The following is a 24,535-nucleotide window of genomic DNA, read 5'->3' on the forward strand; positions in this document are numbered from 1 at the left end:
AAATATTTATTGAACGAGACTCTCTACCTGCAACCAACCACTTTATATGAATATATGTATTTCTTAAATACCAAGTCCGTTTCTTTAGTGGTTTTAGTTAAGGAAGACGTGGGTTCGAGACTGCAAGAGACATAACGCTGCTTATGCTCGTGCTCCTTAACCTTATGGAATAGTTGCTATACGCACCGTCTGCTTTAAAATTAAAACTACTCTGCAGTTTACTGTCAGAGTGTTCCGAATTCTGTATAATTCTCAGAATAAATTACTATATTCCAGACGGTTCTAGGGATGCTGAAATGGATTTGGGATTACTGGGTCTCTGAACATTGAAAATCGTTTCGTAAACTGGATCTGTTTCCTTCATCAGGTGAAAAGATGAGTAGGCACTTGTTCAGTTGGGTTCCATAGACAGAGCTACTCGGGGTCCTTGGACCTATGACTGACGTCATGTGGTGTCGGGCTGCAAAGGGAGGAACGTATCTTCTGGGACTGCAAAGGGTACAAGGGCCAATGGGCGACAATGATGGACATTTTGTCTAAGAACAACAAAAATAATTCCCCAAATCAATTACAGAGTTCTTAAAGCTAGAGTCAAAAAGATTTGTGCAAGGCGTCTGTTACTTCACAAACAAAATTCCTAAAATTATTTTAAACAAATAAAAAGTATATGTACAAAATATTAATAATATATTCTTAGAGTTAAGTTAAGAGATATATTTAAAAAAATCGCGGGGCGAACTCTATGATAGAACAAGATGCTTATAAGACTTTGCTGCAGAGGCCCAGATGGGCATTGCCTAGGCCCCTTTTGTAAACGTGTAATTAACNTTAAAAATGTTTCAGACACGTTAAATATATTTTTAAAAGCGATTTACAGCTTCTGATTTCAGGTTACGGGCGTGGCCAGCAGACATTTTGGAAGCCCCTATACGGTTTTGTGTTCCACGTGAAATTTATAATCCTGCGTGTGATCACATCCTTCCGCGGTTAGAGGGGAGCACTCAGGAGGTCCTGGCAGTGTTATCGATCCTGCCCTCCTGCGCTTCATAAGGAACTAGGAACTTAAGGATTCGTGTGTTTAGAACAAAAAAAAAAAAAACTCCGTGATTTTAGTCTGCGAGCGAAATATACCGACCGAGCGACCGCCGCTTATCGGCGAAGTTTAGCGCCAACTTTTGCGGATAGAGGGTGTCACGTGGTCAGCGCAACGGGTCCCCACGGCCGTTAGCCTTGGTTTCCTAGACCGGAGCCGCTATTTCCTTGAAATAACTCCTTAATTATCCTCCCGAGGTTGAGTGGACCCCGTTCCAGACACACTACTTCTCAGGAAATCTGGTAGCGCCGGGAATCGAAAACGGAACCTTTGTATCTGTAGTCAGGAACTTTGACCACTAAACCACAGAGGTGGTTAAAAATGTGTCTCATAAACAAATTCCATGGCCTGTATTCTGCAAGCGAACTATACCGACCGAGCTACCGCCGCTTGTCGGCGAAGTTAGTGTCAACTTTTGTTGATAGAGGGTGTCACGAGGTCAGCGCAACGGATCCCCACGACCACTGATCTCGGTTTTCTAGGCCGAAGCCGCTATTTCCTTGAAACAGCTCCTCAATTATCCTCACGAGGCCGAGTGGAGCCCGTTTCGGACCCACTACTTCTCAGAAAATCTGGTAGAGCCGGGAATCGAAACCAGGACCTCTGGATCTGTAAACTGTGACCACTAGACCACAGAGGCGGTCGATGATGATGGAAGTCTTGCAAATTTTTTTTCTCAGTGGGTAATGACCTTTTCCTAGGAACGACGCTACTGCATACAAATGCATACATTCAGTATTACAGCGCTTATGCTATTGTCGTGATGTACGCTAATTAGAATACATTATGATAAATCTAATTGGTTGGTTCCTGGAATTGAAAGCTTCACTTGCGCCTCTGCAACATGTGAATAGCAGGAAGTGACGTGCGCTTAGCTGTTACACGTGACATAAGCACGTCTCATTGCGGCGTTTACCATAATGCATTTAACAAGACATTGTTCTCTCATTAGTTGGCAACACTGCGCTAATGAGCTGAAGCCGCGTAAGTCATGCTTTTTGTTTCTGAATACGACGGCTCAATACACCAAAAGCAGGTTCTCACAGCGGTGACTATGAGATGTGACGCAGTGTAGCATGGTAGAAGTTCACAGACGTTTCAGAGGAACGCATTATCTCCACTTTCAGGGCTGATGCTCTATTCTTTGTTTGCTTGTCTTATTCTACGGTCCTGAAGACAGAGGCAATAATTTCTTACGAAAGGTCGGTAAATGTAGCAGCTACACAGTGTCACATCAGATTCTACAAACCAAAGGCCTTCAACCATGTGTCACGTGATGATATCCATCTACCCTTGTTGCTCCCACTTGTGCGTAGGGCAGCCGTGAAACGTTTGTTTCACTTTAGTTTCTTAATCTTAGACAGTCGGTAGGACTCATTGGGCGGAGGATTAGAACGTCGTAAGACCATACACAGAATAAACACAGACAAAAATCTATGTCTTGAATGGTATTCGTAAACCACGATCCCATAGTTCGAACGGGGAAAGACATTTTATGGCTCCGCCACTGTGTCACATGATGGTATATTTAGGATATTCCTTGAATTAGTAGCAATTAAATGTCCACATAAGACAGTGGAAAGATGACGAGTCCTTATTACTTAATTAATTAATTAATTTACTAAGGGTCCGCTTTGCTTACTCAAAACCTAATCACCGTATGCAGTAAAAGGTATAAAACATAAGCATTTTTCACAAAAAGGACGACATCCGACGACAGAGAGACTATCGTTAGCAGATCCACCTACCGGCAGAATCAGTACTAGTTGCAACCACCGCCTGCAGCGCACCAACGGTCCGCCGCGTTACTAGGTATACAATCGCACTCAGCATTTGTCCGATTCTAATGCACAGAGGCATTTATTTCTTTACACGTTTAATGCGTTAGAAATGTTGGCAGCTTGAAGTAGCCACATTTTGTGAATTGATAAACTGAGTAAGGCCATGAGAGACCTCATATAACATAGCCTTGCGCTACGGAGATCCAGAACGTAATTAAAATTCATTATTTTGAATTTATAAACATAATTGAGGCAATCAGGCACAACAATATTTTGTGCTTCTCCTCAGTCTCTCCAAGCAGATAGTTGGGTTTATATCTTAAGAGCAGACCATGACCGTTTCCTTCAAAATATTCCCAATTCATCATTCCCTATAATCTTATCATTTGACATTGTGCAACTTACTAGCTAGAACATTAACTAAGCTAAACGAAACTAAATTAGGAAAACAGAAGACAAATATTAAAAGAAAAGTAGTCAGAAATATCAGATGGTACAAATCAACAAACGATCAAATTCCTTGAAATCCTGATGATGATAATGATGACAAATCTTTTCAAAGTTCTTTTAATATATTGTAAAACAAACTTCATGACTTTTTGTCCGCAAGCGAACTATACCGACCGAGCGACCGCCGCTTGTCGGCAAAGTAGGTGCCAACTTTTGCGGATAGAGGGTGTCGCGTGGTAAGCGCAACGGACTCCAACGGCCGTTAGTCTCGGTTTTCTAGACCAGAGCCACTATTTCCCTGAAATAGCTCCTCATTTATCCTCACGAGTCTGAGTGGACCCCGTTCTAGATCCACTATTTTTCAGAAGATCTGGTAGTGCCGGGAATCGAACCCGGACTTCTGGATTTGTAGCCGAGTCGCTCCGTCGGTATACTTCGCTTACGCACTAAAGACACGGAGTTTTTTTAACACTTACGAATAATTTCCACAAATACATCGTTTTATTTCTATCTCACCTAAGGCTATTATTACGGGATTAATTTTCAGAGTTAAGAAAATCTATTAAACAAAATTCTTTCTGAGGTCGTCTTCGAGTATCGCAGGGTTTCCTGGTTCCTGAATTACATTTTCAGAACTACTAAATCTTGTTTTTACCCTTATTTAAGCAACACATGCGTAACTGAGACAGATAGTCCTCTTGCGCTGACAATGAAATATCTTAACTGCTTCTACAAGTAAAACCGTTCATTGCGTTAGGTTGGATGCAGTTGATTCATCAGAGAAACAGAGGCATCAAGTGGTTATTCAGCGAGCTAACGAGACACACACAGCTACATTAGATCAACATACAAATAAAACAGCTTCAACTCTTCTATTCTTTTGAAATTCGGATTTTGCAGCGGAAGAACGAAGTAGCTGTAGGCAATTTATGGATCGCGAAAAAAATGGGGGGGGNGGAATAAAGAATGAAGCAAAGGGAATATGGAATGAAGTAATTAAGGAACGGAGCTGAGCAAATAAAACAAAGAATGAAAAAGTACAGGATGGGTTTATAATTAGAATGATGAAGTCAAGGAAGATGAGGTGGGGAAAGCATGTAGCACAAATGGGGAGTAATTATGCATAAAGTATATTGGTGGGAAAGCCAGAAAGAAAGAGACCACTCGGAAGACCAAGACCTAGGTGGGTGGAAAATATTCAAATTGATCTTAGAGAGATAGAATGGGATGGTATGGATTGGGTTGATCTGGCTCGGGATAGGGACCAGTGGAGGGCTCTTGTGAACACGGTAATGAACCTTCGGGTTCAATGAAATGCTGGGAGGATCTTGAGTAGCTTCAGAACTGGCGGCTCCTCGAGAAGGGCTCAGCTCCATGGGTGAGTATGTGATTAACAGAGGAAGAGGAAGGGGAATTATGACGACAGCAGAGGGCAGAGCTGCTTTACGTGATGCTTGTCTATCGGATTACTCTCCGATAAATGAAGGCTTTACACTCCTTCGAGAAGCCTTTAAAATTCTACCAAGATACACGGTGTCACATCCGGGACGCTAATACTATTTATATAGTTGCTATAGGATTCTGACGATGGTGTATAACACACAGAGATACTGGGTTTTCGGACATTATCCATCGTCCTGGTTTTTTAAGAGAATTAAGAAAAACACGACGTTTCGGAAACTGGATCTGTTTACATCCTCAGGTGAAGGAAAACACCTATTCTGTTGGGTCCCTTAGAAAGAGGTAGCCTCAATCACTGGACAATTGACCCAAGGGATCCAACAGAATAGGTGCTTTCCCTCACCTGAGGACGTAAACAGATCCAGTTTCCGAAACGTTGTGTTTTTCTTAGTTATCTTAAAACCAGGACGAATAGTATTCATACTCAATACTGTGTGAATCTCAGAGCTGAAGCTAAAATTGTCACTGTGCTTGACCAATTAAATACGGTGCCATAAAAGCGTGTGGAGGAGCGGAGGTACAGCTCCTCAGTTCTTGACATCGGCACTAGATGGAGGTGAGTGATTAGCCTCACGCCCCGACCATTTTACCCTTTGGGGAAAGCCCCCTCGTTAACCATTGGATTAGAGGCTGGGTGGGCCCCAGAGCTGGTCTGGCCCGTCTAGACGCTATGGAGGAGAGAAAACCTTGCCGCTGTCGGCAATCGAACCTTGGCCATCCAGTACGTCACTGTACCGACTGAGCTATCCCGGCGCTTATCTCAAATCTTACCAAAGATTTAAAGAAATGAAGGAGGAAGGATAGAACACAGTAAGAATAAAACGAGGTAGAAATTGAGAATACAATATAAAAGACAAGGAAATACAATTTCTCCTGCAGCTTACAAATAGATCACACGGGAAACAAACATAAAGTGAATACCTGTTTACGAAATGCAGCGCGAAACATCTAAAAAGACTGTAACCGTGCTAAAGCAAATACTGCTCTTCGAGAATTGGGTGATATTTTGGGAGTTCAGACATATTCTAATGTGAATATTATATTAATGAAAGAACGGCTCTGTTAATTGCAAGAAGCCAAGGCGACCAGATGTACAGGTTGTCCGGATGAAACGTATCCAAAATAAAATCATCATATCTCAGAAAGAATTTATTACACACATTAATGGGTTACACCATTACAAAAGGAAACTATCAAAGTTTTTCTGCTTATATAATTTTCTCAATAAATTTAAATGTGGGTTCCTTTGGTGGCACGACAAATATCCAGGCTTGAAACATGTTTGGTTTTACCGTAGCGACAGCGTCATTTATGAGGGCTTTCGGTGTTGAAGGTCGTTGACCTTAACCTGGTAGACAATATTCTTCACATAACCCCACAAGAATAAAACCCAGCGGTAACCTAGGAGTCCAAGCGATTGGTCCACATCTGCCAATTCATATCCCAGCCATCTCTCTGTCCAGGTGATTCCTAACATGGTGGCAAAAATATGGCGGCGTATGCGCGTAAGACTGGTAGAGGAAAAAACTTTCTAAGTTTTCCTTTCCGATGACATAAACCGGGTATATGTATGAAAATTAGTTTCCGAGATATACTTTCTTTATTTTGGATAACTTTCATTCGGACATTCTGTATATTTATGTCTGTTGTGCCTTACTAAACCTATTCCAAAATGAGAAAACTCAACAGAGTTGGGCAGACAAATTTTACCTTCCACATAAACAAAAGAAACTGACATTTCCTGGAACTCTTTAAGTGTCAGATCTTAGAGGCAGCTAAGTGCTCCGTAAAACATTCATAACCCCGTCCCTGCAGACGCATCGTATCATGTAAACGGGGTGCATGGGGGCAGGGAAAGGAGACAAGATGTAAAACACACTGTAGCTACCTGTCACATTAAGCCACAAGACGGATGGAAAATTCTTTTATTCACACAAAAGGGAGCGGTACAGGGTCTCGAGAGTAGGACTCGTAAAGTTATTCGAAAACATGAAGTTCCACATTATTTCGGAGAGGTTCGAAGCCCATACATGGTTCTAGCAGTGGGCTTTAGGAATCTCCAAAAACATCAACCCTGAAGAGAGGAAATGAAATCACTACCAGAGGTCTAGATATGTTTACAGTTCTGGAGTCTCTGAACGGGCCAAACAACATGGGGAAGATCCTCAGAATATTTAACAACATTGTTTCACCTGCTGAGATTATAAATTTGGAAGGCGGTATCAGTGAAACTAAAAATATTCAATATAAATACGGCGTAGAATATAATGACGAATAATCCATCAATTGGAATAATTTATATAACCTAAGTAAGTAAAGTAAAACTATCCCTGTAACAGGCCGTGAAGGCCCATAGGGTTGTGAGACGTTAAGGCTCCCACATTATCTTGACAATCGGCTCAAAGATGGCAGTAAGGTTGTCAGCCTTACGCGCCGGCCGCGCTTTACTCCCCAGGAAAATTATTTAATTAATTCCTGGTACTCATTTATGTTATAAGCTGAGTCGACCCCAGGGCCGTAGTGCGGCTGGAAGGATTAGGTCCATTGGAAAAATCCAATGACCTCATCGGGACTTGAACCCGCGACCTTCCGGCTTGTAGCATAGTACCTTAACCACTACGCTACCGCGTACCCCAATTATATAACCTAACGAGATAAATAAATAAATAGAATTACTCCTATAAAATAAAATAAAATAATATATATACACAAGAATAAAATTTGATATCAGCAGATATATAAATAAACAGAGAGAAGAGGATTTGAACCATTCAGTGAGGGCGGGTAAGCGAATGAATGGACAGTACAAGTAACAAGTAAGCCGTGATCAAGGAACTGGACCGAAAAATCGTGCTTCTTGCATCCGAACACAGCTCCATGCGTTATTAATGCTCCAGCTCTCCTTAGATAATGGAATGACTCGACATCTATTCACGGCGCCCTGAATAATTTGCTTTTCTAAAGGAACAAGCAACCCTCAGGGCGGCAGTTGTCAGTGGCGTGTTACAGGAGACGATCATGCAGGAAGGCTTCAGGATTATTAATTGTGTGGACACAAGAGACATTTTACGGTAACGTATCATGAGAATCAGTGGCGTGGATACAATGTTCAACGTTACAGCTTGACATCACGGCAATCAGTGACGTGGGGACGAGATACAACTTTACGGTAAGGTATCATGTCAAACAGCGGCGCGGAGGCAAGGTTAAACCTTACAGGAAAACATGACAATCAGTGGCGTGGAGGGACATACTTATTTGCACCCCGTGGCAGTGTTCAAGATCCCGTGGATCAGTCTCCGTGTCTCTAGATCTCCCTCAATGAAATTGACTTATCGATCATCTCTAAACTGAGGCGTCCTTACTGAATGATTCTGGAACAGTAACCACAGCCTCATATTCTGGCTGAAAATTTTTAAACTCTTCATTAATCCATGATATGTATGTAATGGCCGTCTTGTAGTGCACTCAGTTTCATATGTCGCTTCTTACTACATGTTTCGGCAACATAGTGCCATCTTCAGGTTCGTTATTTACGCTAAGCTATTACATTGTTTGCCATCTTATGTCTTTCATAAAATTATTTAGAAAGTACATTATTCGTCAACTATAATAAAATTTGTATATACTAAAACTTGTTAAGATTATTCATCTATATGTCTAAATTCAAACTCGCGTATAGTATGGTTTGTCCACTATGGGAGTCGTTTCTCTGTGTGTACTGTGTCTGTGATGTGTCCTTCCTTTTTGGCTGCGAGCTACTGTGTAGAAAGAAAGAAGAATAAGCAAGAGGATAGATAAGTAAGATAAAATAAAATAGGGAATAAGTATGACATGTATGAGATTTGATGAACTCATGACAAAGAACCCTACGATTATGATCTACGTTGATGTAGTGAATTTTAGACAGTCTGATCTGAAGACGGAAACATAAATTTTCTCCGAAGCATATATATCTACCAAATAGTACGGTGTCACATATCAGAAACCCGTAACCCACGTTCAAAAATGTTACTCATTGTATTCAAAATCGCCCTCATCCAAACGGTCATCTTTCCCAACTCCTGCGATGTTACGAGACACATCCAGTTGAAACAACATCCTTAAATAACCTAAGGTTATTCAAGGATGCTCATTCTCAGAGACAGAACACTTTAAGTAACCCAGCCACTTATTCTGACGGCTACTGGCAAGCTTTGTATTTATGTATATCCATATATTTTCTCATTCAACTGCAAATATCGGAGAATCGGTGTACTGACCTGCGTGGAGGCGTCCACCTGATGTAGTGCGGAGGCAGAGGAGGTGTCCTTCGGGCCGAGATTGCCCCGAGACCCTCCCAAAGACCCTGCAAAAATAACAGAAACAGCCGTCAAAATTCGTTTGATGATACGTGGAATGCAGCAGGCTATTACAGGAGACAGTTTACGTTAAATATTTGTTCTTGTTATTTGTGGGAGATAGCGTTAAACGTCGGCCTGGACTTATCATTCGATAGATAAGAAGTAGGTTTGAAATGAATAGGGGGGGGAAAAAGCAAGGAAAATTAATACTACGAAAGTTTACATAACAAATAAAGAGAAAGTAAAAGGAGGCGTGGGAAAAAAATATTCTTGACTTATTTAAATACCAAATCAGTAACCCATATTTTGCAGCATCGATGTTAGGTTGATTAACGAATGGTTAGAAAAGGTGTGGAAGGAAGCGGCCGTGGTGTATTTCAAAGTATGAGTACTATCCCGATATTCAACTAGAGGAAATGGGGAAACTATGAAATAACTCAGGATATTGATTGTCCCGGGCACCTAGACTCGAACCAGATATCTCCCGCATATAAGTCAGAAGCGGTAAAGCATTAACCAAGATGCGAGATTAAAGAGACATAAGCAGAAGGAGACGTATGGAAGATTTGGAAAAAATGTATAGTCAAAAATGAAAGAAAACGATGGAAAGAGAAGAGTAAGAAAGGTAAAACAAAATGGACAAGGGTATAAATGAGAGTGATTCTCGTGGTTTTCCTGATTATCTTCAATGTCAGAATTGTACCGTATTATCAACCAAAACCACATCCTTCAGGATCCTTATTTTCACAACATGAAAATAATTGTCCTACCTCATCTGACCTTATAGGACCTCTGCAGTTGAAACACAGTCGTCTAACAAAAAAAAAAAGAATCAGTGAGTCCTATAATATACTTGTAATATCCTAGGTTCTTCCCAAGAGCATCAACATTTCAAACAAAGTCGGCTGAATTTTTATCGATTTTTCATGGTAGATTGTCGGTAAGTACTTTCGAACTCTTTTGAAATTCATCTAAACGATATTGTCACGTGTATGGAATGTACCTACGGAAGGGATTGGGGTTGGTATTTGGAATTACTGAAACATTACACATCATAACTAAAAGTAACTATAGTGCTATCTCTAACTCACACACTACAGCAAGAACTAAGTCTTCTCAGTCTGCTGCACTGTCATCGGTTGTCGCCTGATAACGGCTCCCAAAGCAGTAGCTTATTCAACTTCCATATTCACGTCCTTACTGACTAGCGAATTTCTCAAAATTGACTAAACTCTAATTCAAAGTCACATTGCGACTGACCGTCAGTCAGTCAGTCAGTCAGTCAGTCAGTCAGGCTTGGTGTCGAGCCAAGTCTGGGGCTCATGACCAGATATTTATTACTGGTTGACAGTTACGGTCTTGTTATTGTGGGGCGAACTCTCTGACGAGGCTGCTGGTCCTTGCCAGCACGGTCTTTCTCGGGTCCAAGTCCCTTGGGACTCGTGACGGTATTTTACTGTCTCAGATTTGAAACTCCTCTTTTCTTCCCCTCCTACGACTCGCAGGGTCACGGAGGAGGTATTCGACCCCGCCACTACATGGGTAACTGACTAAAATCCAGAATTATCCTACTTAACACACATCGACACGGACCGCATAGAAAACATTGCTTTCAGCAGTTCTATTATTACATCACGAAGCTGTCACTAAGACCGCATAGAGAACGCCGCTTCCCAGTTAGTTTATTGGTGCGTGTTAGGAACCTGTTGCCTCGCAACCGGTATTGTTTACAGAGTCATTACTTAACAATGAGTCTACATGCTACAATATTATAAAAATACGACTCTCGCAGAGATCACGCTGATTCTGAATTACGAAAGGTACATGCTGTTTCAGGTATTAATCGCAATTTATTGTGGGAATCATGCGAAACCTATGAACAGGTCTATATTTTGTAGGCAAAATGCAGGATTCTTTAATGTTAAGCTGGAAGGTGTATGTAGTAACCATAACATTTCCAAGTGTTGAACTGACTAAGTCTCTGTCAAAGAAATACACGGGATTTTAGCTTACGTAACGACACATCACTGCAGAACTTATTTAGTGTCGAATATACAGAAAGCAATTGTGTGCCAATTTATATACAGTAAAATGAAATGGGTTATATTTAAGGAAGAAACGAAGATGAAAGTGCAGATAAACTGAGTCTCATAGAACCTGTAAAAAAAAAGATTCCGTGGTCTGTAGTCCTCAAGCGAACTATACCGACCGAGCGACCACAGCTTGTCGGCGAAGTTAGTGCAAAATTTTACAGGTAGAGGGTGTCAAGTCAGCGCAACGGATTCCCACGGCCGTTTATCTCGGTTCTCTAGACCGAAGCCGCTACACCCCGGACCTCTGGATATGTAGCCAAGAACTCTGATCACCAGACCACAAAGGCGCTCATAGAACCTGCACGAAAAAGTTAAAGCTATCCCTGTAACAGGCCTTGGAGGAACATGTGGTCGCGAGACGTCGAGGCTACCACATTTCTCTAGAGAATCAGCTCACAGATGGCGGTGAGGTTCTCATCCTTAAGCGCCGGCTATCTTTAACCCCCAGGAACATTCCTGGTACTCATTCCTGTTAGAGGCTGAGTCGACTCCAGGGCCGTAATGCGGTTGGAAGGATTAGGTCAATTGAAAAATACAATGGCCTCATCGGGAATCGAACCCGCGACCTGCGGGTTGTAGCGTAGTCCCTCAACTATATACGCTACCGCATGCGTCACCTGAACGATATGATTTGATGAAACAAGATACTTATTTATATATGGAATTTAATATTTTTTGCTCAACGAGAGTCTGCAGTATAAATTAGCTGCCGGGTTCCAACAACAATGGAAGTTTTGAACACTGAGTTATTAGTGTTAATAGCGACCGCTGCGCACCAACAGTTAATGCTGATAACACATCCGCTGCTCCAACAGGAAATGAATTAAGGGAATGTCTTTCTAACAAGGCAGTGTATACTATTCATTGAGCAAACTGGAATTCAGCAATAACAGTGGGAATCAAGTCACGTAACAGGAACACACAGAGAACCATTACGATCTTGAAAGATTCCTCTTAAAGCGTATAATTATTACTTCAATTGAAGGGAAATACTTTTAGTAATAACAGTGTATGTGACTTTTCACATAGACACTTATGATAAAGACGTTAAATTTCAGGTTATCAAAGCGGTAAATATGAAGAACACTATACTGTAGAATGTGGCGCTTTTTAGTCTGGTAAAAGTACACCGACGTTTCGGAAAAAAATTGCTGCCTGTGTTCTGGATCGAATAATAAGCCATGCACAAAAACCGTAGCTTGTCGCTTGCTCTTTATTAGTCCCTCGCTTGTCTAACTTTTAGATCCTGAAGATGGAGCGTTGATAGGCTTTTACTGCACGACACGGTGTCACATTCCAGAAGGTAGTACACTTTTGAGGATCATATTTAGTGTTAAACACGACAAAGCATGTAATTATTAAATAGAAAATGGGCACAAAATATTTAAGCGGTGTTATTTGGTGCAAGACAGGGTGCAGAATGTTTCGATTTTCAACGGCACTGGTTATATCAATTTTCACGAAAATCTGTTAATTAGTGCTTGCAATATTGGCGTCAGTGTTACAAATACGAGACCATGCGACTTGGCACACAGTTCGTCCGAAGGGCAATCTACAGGTTCCCCAAGCACTCAAATCCATGCTGGGTGAATTGTGTTTCCCTTTCTCAGTAGCGCCACTCAAAGAGCCCCACGCATAATGCCATAACCAGAATCACAGAGACTAAATAAAGCAAACTGAAGTTGTCACCGCGCTTAATTACGCACCAAGACACCAAGACGTATGGGGTACTACATGGAGGTGAGTAATAAACTGCACCATCAGGGCGCTTAACCCCCGTACCCATACCTTAGGGTGCTGGGTGGGTCCCCGAGTCGATCTGGATGGTGTGCAGAGGAGAAATATCTGTTCCTCCTACCGGGAATCAAACCCAAATTACTCGGTCATCAAATCTATGGCCTGCCGCTTTATCGACTATTGAAACTATCAAAGTAATAACTTTATTCACATTTTTATTTCCTCAGAAAACATTATGGACTCTTATTTAAACTACAAGCAAACTGGAAGAAATATGAATTCTCCGTGGCCTATAGTTCGCAAGCGAAATATACCGACCGAGCGACCGCCATTTGTCGGCCGAAGTTAGTGCCAACTTTTGCGGATAGAGGGTGTCACGTGGTTAGTGCAACGAATCCCCACGGTTTTCTAGACCGGAGCCGCTATTTCCTTGAAATAGCTCCTCATTTACCCTCACGGGGATGGGTGGACCACTTTCCAGACCTACTACTTATCAGAAAATTTGGTATCGCCGGGAATCGAACCCAGACCTCTGGATCTATAGCCAGAAGCTCTGACCACTAGACCACACATGCGGTCGGAGGAAATATGAACGATACAAATTTTTCTAGAAAACATAAAGTACGAAGGTACGACGAAGCGTATAAACACCAACCACCCATAAATTTCTTATTATCCTGACTAAGGACTTTGTGACATCTATCGCTCGTAACCATGGAGGGCCAAGGATCTTTACTGCACGTGTAACCAAAGCTAAGGACTGACAAAATGTACGGCAGAAGATTTCCTCTGCCTGTCCATATTTCATGCATATAGCGATTTCTGAGAAGCCCATAACGTGTAGGTGACATCTAACAGTAACATGTATACAAAATGAAGAGGTTGCTGTAGACATTTGATAACTTCTCTGTAATGAACTAGGCTGTCTGGAAGTTTCATATTCCTTTCAAAATAAAGTTGCGATGTCAGAGAAAGCGGAAAGGAAGTGACATAATATAATTTGCTTCTCGGCGGCACAGACGGGGATAAAAGTCACGCTAGGAGCTCAACATTTTGTGGCAGGGAAATCCCCGGAGAGTGGCACTATTCTGATAAACGGCTTTGTGCTCATTCAGGTGTTCCGTCGCCAGGCAACTGGCAAGGGAGTCGCTCGGTCAAGCGTTACGGCTGGAGATGTCTTCGCGCCAGGTCTTCTAACAGACGTCAGCAAATCGTTACGTCAACAGAGTGGGAACTAACAGATAAGACCGAGTAACAGTGGACTCAAGGAAAGGGAAAGTAATGAAATACCGTATTTTAATTAAGAAGGAACACATATTGGAAAGCGACTTAAGTAAAAAGAGAACAAGTTAAGGAAAGTGTGAAGCAATAATACAAAAATAAGAATAAAAATGTGGACAAATAAGAAAGGAAGAAATACACCTAATGCAATTCACCTCCTTTTTTATTTGTATTGTCACATGCATGTGCGTGACTATAGAGTGGATGTGAATTGATAATTTGATTTGAACCCTTACAGATCGTAACTACAAGTAGCTATAGCACTATCGCTAATTCACGCACTCTGCAGTTCACTACAGCACGTAATAAGTCTTCTCAGTCTGCTGTGTGTTCACCAGTCGTTTCTTAGTTACGGTTCACAACAGTGTCTTCTGCTTCCGAGCTCGTATTCCTACCTGTTGACTACTGTCCCACAACTAACTAATTGCGCAAACTGTCCTGCTTATAACATCTCGGCACGGACTACACAGAAAACACAGTTCCTCTGTTGCTGTTTAATTGTTGCTTAGAGGACAGCGTAGAAAACACCATCGCTCTGATATTGTTTTTGGATCGCTGCCTAGCAACGGCCGCTGTATAGTCGTCTATCTCGCGGTCGTTGCCTAGTAGCTTGTCTATATGCCACAATATTATATAAATACATACTGGTAAGGTGAATGTAAAGCTATCCTTGTAACAGGCCGTGAAGGCCCATGTAGTTGTGAGACGTCGAGGCTCCCACATTTTCTCTATAAAATCGGCTCACAGATGGCGGTAATATCAGTCTTACGCGCCGGCTGCCTTTTACCCCCCACGAAGATTTCTGGCACTCATTTCTGGTAGAGGCTGAGTCGACCCCAGGGTCATAATGCGGCTGGAAGGATTAGGTCAACTGAAAAACTCCACCTCATCGGGACTCGAACACGCGACCTTCCGTCTTGTAGCATAGTGTCTCAACCAACTATGCTACCGTGTGCCCCAAAATAGATACTGGGATTAAAAATATATGAGATAAACCGTTGTCTGCTTCTTGGTGATTACTTGGCATGTTCTTCGGCCCCGAAAATGGAAACAATACATCCCTCTGAAACGTCTGTGAATTTTCACCGGTCTATACTGTGCCACGTCCCAGAAAACAGCTTACGGTTCAAACCAAGATTACAGTTTCCTGGATCATGAAGCCGTGTATCTTGGTAGACTTATAGGAGGAACATACTGCTTCCTTCTTCAGGGTAGTCAGAAGACACAGGTATCACTTTCATCTGAAACTTTAGTAAGAAAATTACCGGACTGAATGGCGTCACGTCCCAAACGACAATGATAGAACTTGAAACCTCACTCTTAGTGATTTCCTTGGAAACAGTTCAGTTAGTTGAAGCACTACAAGCAAAAGCACGGGATTGATCCCAGGAGGACTGGCAAAGCGCACACACCACGGATCGCCGTGCTGCGTAGGCTAAATACATACACGTATATCCGCCAGGCGCAGGCGCAGACCAACCTCGCCTGACCGGGTGCGAATTTGAAGGTTCAACTTCGGCTGGAGTTTTGTCCGGAAATTTCAGTGTTTTAGCTCCCTGCATCCTGGTGAAAGGAAGAGAAATATGTAGAGAGGGAAGGGCGGTAGAACGGAAAAGTAAAAATGAACGTAAAGATAAAGCTATCCCTGTAACAGGCCGTGGAGGGCCCAGATCAATGTGATCGCGGTGCAAAGGCCAAGAAGGCCCAACCCTTATACATTCATTCATTCAACAGGCCGTGGAGGACCATAGGGTTGTGAGAGGTTGAGGCTCCCACTTCTTAACAATCGGCTCATAGATGGCAATGAGGTTGTCAGCCTTACGCGACGACCGCCCTTTACCTCCAGGTAGATTCCTGGTCCTTATCTGTTAGAGGCTGAGTCGACCCAAGAGCCATAGTGCGGCTAGAAGGATTAGTTCAATTGAAAAATCCAGTGACCTCATCGTGAATCGAACCCTTGACTTTACGGCTTGTAGCATAGTGCATCAACCAAATATGCTACAGCGTGCCCCGTAAGTAAACGCCCATAACAACAATAAAGAATTCTTGGAAACGGTGTTTGCTGTTCGGACCGTGCAAATTGGTTATATTGGAAATTGGGGACAACGAGTCAGTTTGAATTGGCAATCGAAGATAAGTGAAAGAGAGAGATGAGGTTAGGTAGTGCTGTGTGCAGCTGAGCTCTGTAAGGGAGGCTGAAAAGAGATGGCGATCCAGTTCGGTTGAGAGAATAGCTGGCAGGCAGTTCTGAATAAGAGTCGGCGAAGGAAGGATCTGAGAACATCTACTGTTAAAGCCGTTGCCAGGAAACGGCTGGTCAAAGCACAGCAGACTGAAAGAAGGCTTAACATGTGCCAGTGAATTGTAAAATGTGGAGAGAAAGCGCTGTAATTACGTGTAGTCTGAGTGTGGTAATAAATTCAATCATCCAATCCTAACCACATCAATAGCCACACTCTAATACGTAACAAAATGATTAGTAGCCTCGGTATTGAGAGCGTTTTTAAAAACCAAATAGAAAAAATATATATACTTAAGTAATATTAGAGAGGAAAGCAAAAAGAAGTGTGAATTATTATTGTTATTATTATTGTTGTTGTTTATTTTAACAGCAAATGGGTTTTTATCCGGTGGCAGTGGTACTGCAATAAGACACAACACACAAATAACACACCATGCTCAAACAAACACGGCACACAAAACTACACAAAGAATAAAGGACACACTACACACAATGAATACAATGCATGTGCAGTTATAACTACAACAAATACAATTAAAACTACAAAGGAGGAGAAGATGAATAAACAAGAAATATAAACGTAAATAAGAAGATAAATAAATAACTGGAATAAGACGAAATGAACGACAAAGAACTGACGGCGTCAGAATACACAGACAGGCAGACGCTGGCGTCTGTGTACTTGCTGTTCACAAGAAAAGATAGACAGAGAAGGGGACGCCTGGTCTCAGTGGGGATTAAGTGCGTCGCTGAAGGACTATGTTGTTCCTAGGCTCAGTTAGGCCTCGCACCATCTAAACTTCATGTAAGAACACCTTATGGAATCACGTTGCATTCACGGGCGACCACAAGTAAACAGTGGCGCGAAGGAGTATTCAAAACTCGGTTCTCTTTTATTTTTCTTATCTCACGTGACTAGATGTTCATTTACTGAATTGTGACATGACGTCTGAAAGCCGGAATAGTGAAGTCAGAAAATATGCCATTGTTAGGCAATGGCTTGTTGAAACAGGTTTCTGGGACGACCAGCTGGAACAGTCCATTGGTAAGCAACGACTAAGTAAACACTAAGTTTCCGTTATAACAGTGAGTTGAAACAAGTTTTCATGACAACGGCGAATAACATAGGAATGAATTATTGTACTTGGTGTTCTATATCCGGTCCGCTTGAAACCAGCTCAGGCCGTGATACAGAATTCGAGGGAGTTTGAGAATTAGAGTTCGAGAGTTCGAGAGAGAGCGTTTCAGATGATTGAGGACTGAGGATAGACTACCAAGCAGACGTTGAAGAATTCTTTTCTGTGTGTTATAGTTACTGTAATCCTCAGAGTGTTACAAATAATTGTAGTTAACACTTGAGAATATCCAATAAATTGATTCACCAATCCAAACCCCGTCTAAAAGTCACTAATACACGCCACAGTATGTTCAGCGTCCAAAGAAATGAGTACCAGACGGCCGGCGCGTAAGTCTGACAACCTTACCGCCATCTGTTAGCCGATTGTCTAGAGAAAATGTGGGGGCCTCGACGTCTCACAACGCTATGGGCCTTCACGGTCTGTTACAGGGCTAGCTTTATCTAACCTACATAATGAGGAGGCGACGAAAAGGAAAACCCAGTGTCCAGAGGTATAACTGGGCCACCCTTTTCTTGGGGTATATAAATATGGAAATCTGACCCTCCAGGCTGGGGGGTCTCGTATCTGAGACAGTAAAATGTGGTAATGAGCCCCGCGGGACTCGGACCTGAGAATGACTGCGCTTGTGAGGACCGGCAGCAATTGTAAACGACAGACCTCTCGTCTCGTCAGAGAGAATGTTACATAAGGACTATGACCGCAAGTGCTTAGTTTGAAAAGAAAACTGATGGTCGTGAATCTCAAGGGGCTCGTCGCCAAGATGAACTGGTTGGTGGTAAACCTCCAGTCGTAAAGTAACTCTGACTCTGGAATTAGAATTGAGTTGAATTCCAGACTTGGATATTGCAGCAGGAAACTGAGAAAATCAGAAATCGGAGGTGATTGAGAACAATGACAAAAAACGGAATTAGATTGTGCAAAGAAGACTTCATCTGTGATTTGAAGTTACAGTGAGACTGTTATGAATCCGTTGCCAGAAAACGACCAGCGGAGAGTGTAAGAGACTGAGGACATTTGTGTGTGTAACAGTTAACTGTAAATTGTGGGAACAACGATAGCGCTGTATTTCCTGTAGTTCCAAGTTGAGTGTACAAGGTGTCTATAAATCCAATCATCTAATCCAAAACCCTTTTAAGTCACACACACCCCCTACACGTGACCATTCATTAATATCGATTTATTTATTATGAATTTTTCTTTGTTGAGGATCGTATAACAATAATATAATAATATACAAGAGGATGCAAATAAATTAAGATAAATAATCAGCTTATTGCTATAAATCTGTAATCAAGCCATACATTAAACTAATATGTGTTAAACCGGAAATCGAACTGCGGTCATCCGAAGGTACATCTGGAGGAACTAATATAATAGTCGGAGTTACTGACGGTGTCGTAAAATCGACCAAACACAAAATATAAAAGTAGTCAGTTTTGTTCATAAATTTTTAGGGCGGGAAGTCGACAACACGGTTTTCTCTTTTCTGGAAGGCGGTGTGTTATGACGCGCAAACTTTTCAGCTCCGTCACAGCTTTTCTGTCTGATGTGTGACGCTGTGTCCCACTTCGGGGACCACTGGGTCTCTATGGGGTCTATGAAGGAAAAGTGACACTCTGTCCTGCCACTAAAGTAACTTGAGTCATATTGGTTCGGGTTCCCTTAAAACACACCGTCGCTGTTTACCGACGCCGCCCTCTCAACTAAGGACTAAGCTACAGGCTACAGGCAACTACGAAATTTTTTACGCCACAGCAAAGTAGCGGTGCTGGTATACTCAGTCGATATAGCGACGCGCCAAAGATTTCATGGTCGTGGTCTCGGGGTTCGATTCCCGGCAGGATATGAGTTTCCTCTTTCCTTCGCAGCTTACAGACCGGCTCTGAGGCTCACAGAGCCTCATATACAATAGTTTTTGGGTGTCCTTAGCGGCCGGAGCGTGAATCAGACCGCCCTCTTTCATCTAGTGCTGAGGTTAAGGATATGTCACTATATAGTGCATGATGTAGTGCTTAAGTTGTGAGCTGTTGCTGCTGGAAGCTGGCGGATGAGGCCTGGAAGAGTTCGGGAACCCAGAAGAAAGGGAACGTCCGCAGTTGAAAGCCACTACCAAGCAACGGCTAGTGAAGACGTGACTGTGGACTCTAATGTGTGTTTGTAATAGTGGACTGTAAAGTGTAGTCAATCACTGTATCAAAGAGTCAAATATATCCGGTCATAAATACCAACTCTGTTTATAGTCACTATCTTACTTACTTACTTACTTACTTACTCACTCACTCATGGAGCTGAGCCCTTCTGGAGGAGCCGCNCATTTTCATTAGCTGAGGTCGTTTATCCAAGGAATCAGTCCAGGTCCGAGGCTTTGTGTTCATTTTCGTAACATAATGATTTTTTACGGTGAGGAGTTGTTAACCCCACGCCCAACCCTCAAGCTGGAGGGCCACCCTTTGTCGGCTGTCTGCGACTGCTTATTCAATATATTCACAGCTTCCCTCCATACCTGGAGGGCGTCTCCTCCATCGGCAACCTGAGGACGCGCCATGGCGTGGTGACAAGGGCCCACCTAACATGGTTATAGTCACTATCTCTTGACAAAATAAATAATTTCATTATAAATATCTTCCCATCTGTTAGCTGTTTATTGAATGTTTGCCCAGTGAAGATTTCTTTACCGCCTCTGTACCTTCTAATAGCCTCTGTGAAATCCAAAGGCGCCGTGTTCTGAAGCTCTCGAAAGTCTGTAGGGCCTAGCACGATTGTATTTCCAAGAAGGGACGTTTGCTGAAACTTTCTATTTTTATAAAGGATTTATAGAACAGTGGATTCCGATATGAAACGGCGTTCAGATTTCTAGGCAGCTGGCAAGATGTGGCTAACAGGAGGATATGCAGTGGGATGGTTTGTTCGCGTCTGACGAGGGACAGGCCCTCGCATGCATTCTGAAGGAAGCGGTTGGACCTCACAGAGACACAACGTTCATAATTGGTCACTTTCGCTTATTGTTATCAAGTGACCAACTAACTGACTGAGTAACGAATTCACTATTATTTTTTTATTGCTAGTGGGATGGGACTAAGTCCCTTGTACTGCGGCCACTTCTGGCCTATTGTACCATCCCCAGATGATAGGTGAGGGTGATTGTGGAGCAATTGGTGGAATGAAGATTGGGAGGGGAAACTGAAGTACTCGAAGAAAACCTACTCCAGCGCCACTTTGTCCGTCACAAATCCCACTTGACCAGACACGGGATCGAACCCGGGCCGCCTCGGTGGGAAGCCAGCTACTAACCGCTTGAGCTATGGCGCGGCCAAAACGAATTGACTAACTCAATAATTAATGACGCTCACAGGGACGCAAGATTCATAACTGGTAACTTTCGCTTATTGTTATCAAGCTAATAACTGAATTGACCAACTAACTAAGTAACGAAACGACTAACTCACTAATTAACTGACTCGGCGAACGAATTAAGTGACTGGAGAGTTAAGTGCAATCCAGAACTAAACCTAAAGCTGAATTTGTAAGGTCATAGGTAAGTTAAAGGTAAAGATGTCCCTGTGATTGGCTAAATAAGTAGCACGCAATGATGACGTACATATGAGGGAGTGGAACTATAGCTCTACTTTTCTTGATATCGGCACTAGATGGAGGTGAGTGGTAAGCTTCGCTCCCCGGCCGTTTTACCCCGAGAGAAAGGAAGTAAGCGATTTTCTAATGGACTACTTTTCATCCAATCATTCATCAGCGACTGACCGCTTGAGCTAAGGCGCGGCTTAGGACTCCTTGGACGAGGGATCAGCCAGTCAGAAGGCCGGTACCAATACACAGGACAACACATACACAGACATCCACGCCTTTGAGTGGGATTTGAACTCATGAACCCAGCGTCCAAGCGAGAGAAGACAGACCGCGCGTCCACTGTGGTAGGTCGATGAACTACTACCTAACCAAATAACTAACCACACCAATAATTATGTCATGGACTAAAACTCTATTCAGCCATAAATCCCATCAATCATAAACCCCATTATACACCGACCTACCCACACAAAGGCTCAATCTTTCTTTTTCCTTTAAATTGTCACAGAGCACGACCGACTAGCAGATGCTGTAATGGACAAGTCATACATAATGTGTTGACTGATACAGAAAGGTGTTAAAGGATTTTAAATGGGATTATTCACACAGAGGAAAAATTTGTTTAAATAATTGCCAAGCATAACGTTATAATACGCACGGAGTCTTAGCACGATACAATGGGAGTCAATCAGCGCCCTGGTCCATGCAACTTCCACAAAAACCATGGGCTACACAGCTCTGAAAGCGCCCAGCAGCCTTTGTTGTGCAGAGAAACACAACGCGCTCTCTGTCCCGTTTGCTAATTACATTTAAAATTTAAGGTTTTTCTAGTGTTTTCAACTGGCAGTTTTCTGTCTGCGGTTGCACTGTTCTTAGTAAAAATGCTATGCACACGTATGAAGACGAGTACTAACTTCTTTTACATGATGCCGTGTAGTCAGGTAGAAGTATATAGATATTAACGAATACACTAATCCTATCATCAGGGTCGGCGAGTAAGGCGACCCACACACGGACGAGTTTGGCTCATTGGAACCCGAGCCGAGTCGGACTCGCAAGCCAGACTAGTATGTGTATGGGCTTCCTAAGAAAGAACAAATTATCTGCTGGCACCTACTTGCGCAGCAAACTCTTTTATCCTGAAGATGGAGGTAGTAAGTTCTTCCGAAATGTCAGTAATGTCCTACCATAATATACGGCGTGATATTCCAGAAGAGAGCATGGCATACTATTGAGCGTCACCACCGTGAGTACCCCAAATCCAGAAATTTGCTTATACAGAAGAAAAAAGGAATTCTGGGAAGAATTAACTGTCTTTCTTTTCACGACACACTGAGTGTTTGATACGATACGGATCCCACAGAAAACACCTCGTCCAACAGTTCAATTATTGCTGCATAGTCTATTCGTTACAGCGGGAAAGCGTCTACTGACCAGTTGCCTAGCAACATCCGCTTCTCCTATTTCCAACATTCCTGCTTTCAGGCGTTAAGCGTGCGATCAGTATCAAGCGTCCCTCCCCCAATTGTCTTCTCTTTCTTCTCCAAGAGCCGGGAGAGCTCAGTCGGTAAAGCTGGACGACCGAGGGGTCGGATTTCGAGTCCCGGTAGGGTCAAGAATTTTCCCTTCTCCACGTCGTCCAGACCAGCTTTGAGGCCCACTCAGCCTCCTATACAATGGGTACCGGGGGTAAAGAGGCATGGGCGTGACTCTTAGCCTCTCATCTCCAACTAATGCCGAGGCCAAGAAAACGTGGATCTATATATCCACTCCCCCATGCGCCTTCTTGGCGTAGTGATTTATTATTCAAGCACAGGGACAACTTTACTTTTACTTTCTCCGTCTTTATGTCTACTTCCTTTAATCTTTTTCATATTCTCTTTCTAACGTACTTTTCTTCCACTCCTTCTGTTTATTCTACTTTTATGTTTATCCTCTTCCTAATACTTTCATCTTAAATGTTCGGAACATTATCTGAAAGGGAGATGCCCCGCAACCCTCTCCCCTAAATTAGAAGCTTTCAGCAACATTGATATTAAAGAAAATTTTCCAAAACCTTCAACATTCAAAAGCGCCCTAAAACTTGCATTCGAAAGTAAAGTGCAGAGTCCGGGATTTAATTGCGCGTTTTCCCGGGAGCGGAGATAATGAGAGGCTGCTTATCAAACCAGGAGCTCCGAGCGGCAGCCATTCACCACCCCCGTTCCTCGCGCACTAGCAGGAATGAGAGGCCATGAGATTGATGACGCTACTGAGCTCATATCGCGGTAAGAGTAAGGAATTATGACCGGCCTCGAGACCCAACCAACGTCTGGCAACTTTCTGTACAAGATATAACTTTTCCAGTCTGCAAGGACGCAAACGCTGAGAGATGTACTGTAAAGTGGGACGGTCACCGAGCAACTAGGTTAAAGCTGTAAAGTTTCTGACTTGTATTCCGGAGATGAGGTATTCGAATCCAGCCTGAGAGTCAGGATATCCTGACTAGCACTGTGTGAGGATCCCAGATTCACAAGAGCAAAATATGATTTTGCCTATTGTTTTGTATGGGTCTGAAAGTTGAATATTCGTCACAATAAAAGTTCACAGATTTGGGGATGTTTGAGAAGATGATAAGGTAAGGTAAAATTGAAATTTTCCCTGTACTTAACTAATTGAACACTTAGTTGCTATAGGATTCTGACGATGGTGTATAACACACAGAGATACTGGGTTTTCGGTCTTTGTCCATCGTCCTGGTTTTAAAATAATTACGAAAAACACAACGTTTCGGAAACTGGATGAGTTTCCGTCCTCAGGTGAGGGAAAACACATACTCTGTTGGGTCCCTTAGAAAGAGCTAGCCTCAATCACTGGACCAGTGATTGAAGCTAGCGCGGGAGATTAAATACTCGTGAGCCGGAGCTCGAAAACCGTTACACGGTAGCGTGCGCGCGCATCTTTGTGGGAACATTGCCTACAACTGATAAAGAACGAGCAAATGAGCAGTGGTGTTACGTGAGAGGATTACCCTGTGTTGAACTTTTTTGCCTTTTCTTTCAACTCTGTCAGTATCCAGCCTATATATAGCCAAATGGTAAGGTGATGAATGAATGATGACATGGGAAAGGTTTAAAGTAAGACGTCGTAACATCGTAGCATATTCGAGGTATTATCCCATGTCTGGAGGGACTGAGGCGAACCATGAAAAGACTGAGTAAAAATAACCTGTATTCCAGCCGAAAGTTGAACTGAGTACCTCCCGAATGAGAATCCAGAAGTTTTTTTTTTTTTTTTTTAAATTCGCTTTGTGGGGGGGGGGGTCCAACTGGGCACCCTCGGCACCGGGGCCCC

At 42.7% G+C, this 24,535-nt stretch overlaps 1 protein-coding gene across 15 annotated transcripts in view; it reads right to left on the reverse strand.

Annotated features, from left to right (window-relative positions):
• LOC111864256 (serine/arginine repetitive matrix protein 2) overlaps window positions 1-24,535 on the reverse strand; it is a 389,125-nt gene that overhangs the window by 90,652 nt on the left and 273,938 nt on the right. For all 15 annotated transcript variants that reach the window (XR_002842763.2, XR_002842762.2, XM_023851362.2 and 12 more), the window contains one exon: window positions 9,048-9,133. Coding sequence is in view for 11 of the 15 variants with exons in the window: in XM_023851362.2 (XP_023707130.1) it covers window positions 9,048-9,133 (86 nt within the window). In the remaining 4 variants the exon portion in view is untranslated. The remainder of the gene's footprint in view (window positions 1-9,047; window positions 9,134-24,535) is intronic.

This window comes from Cryptotermes secundus, unplaced genomic scaffold (genome assembly GCF_002891405.2).
Source record: "Cryptotermes secundus unplaced genomic scaffold, Csec_1.0 scaffold29, whole genome shotgun sequence".
In the NCBI taxonomy this organism is placed as follows: Eukaryota; Metazoa; Arthropoda; class Insecta; order Blattodea; family Kalotermitidae; genus Cryptotermes; species Cryptotermes secundus.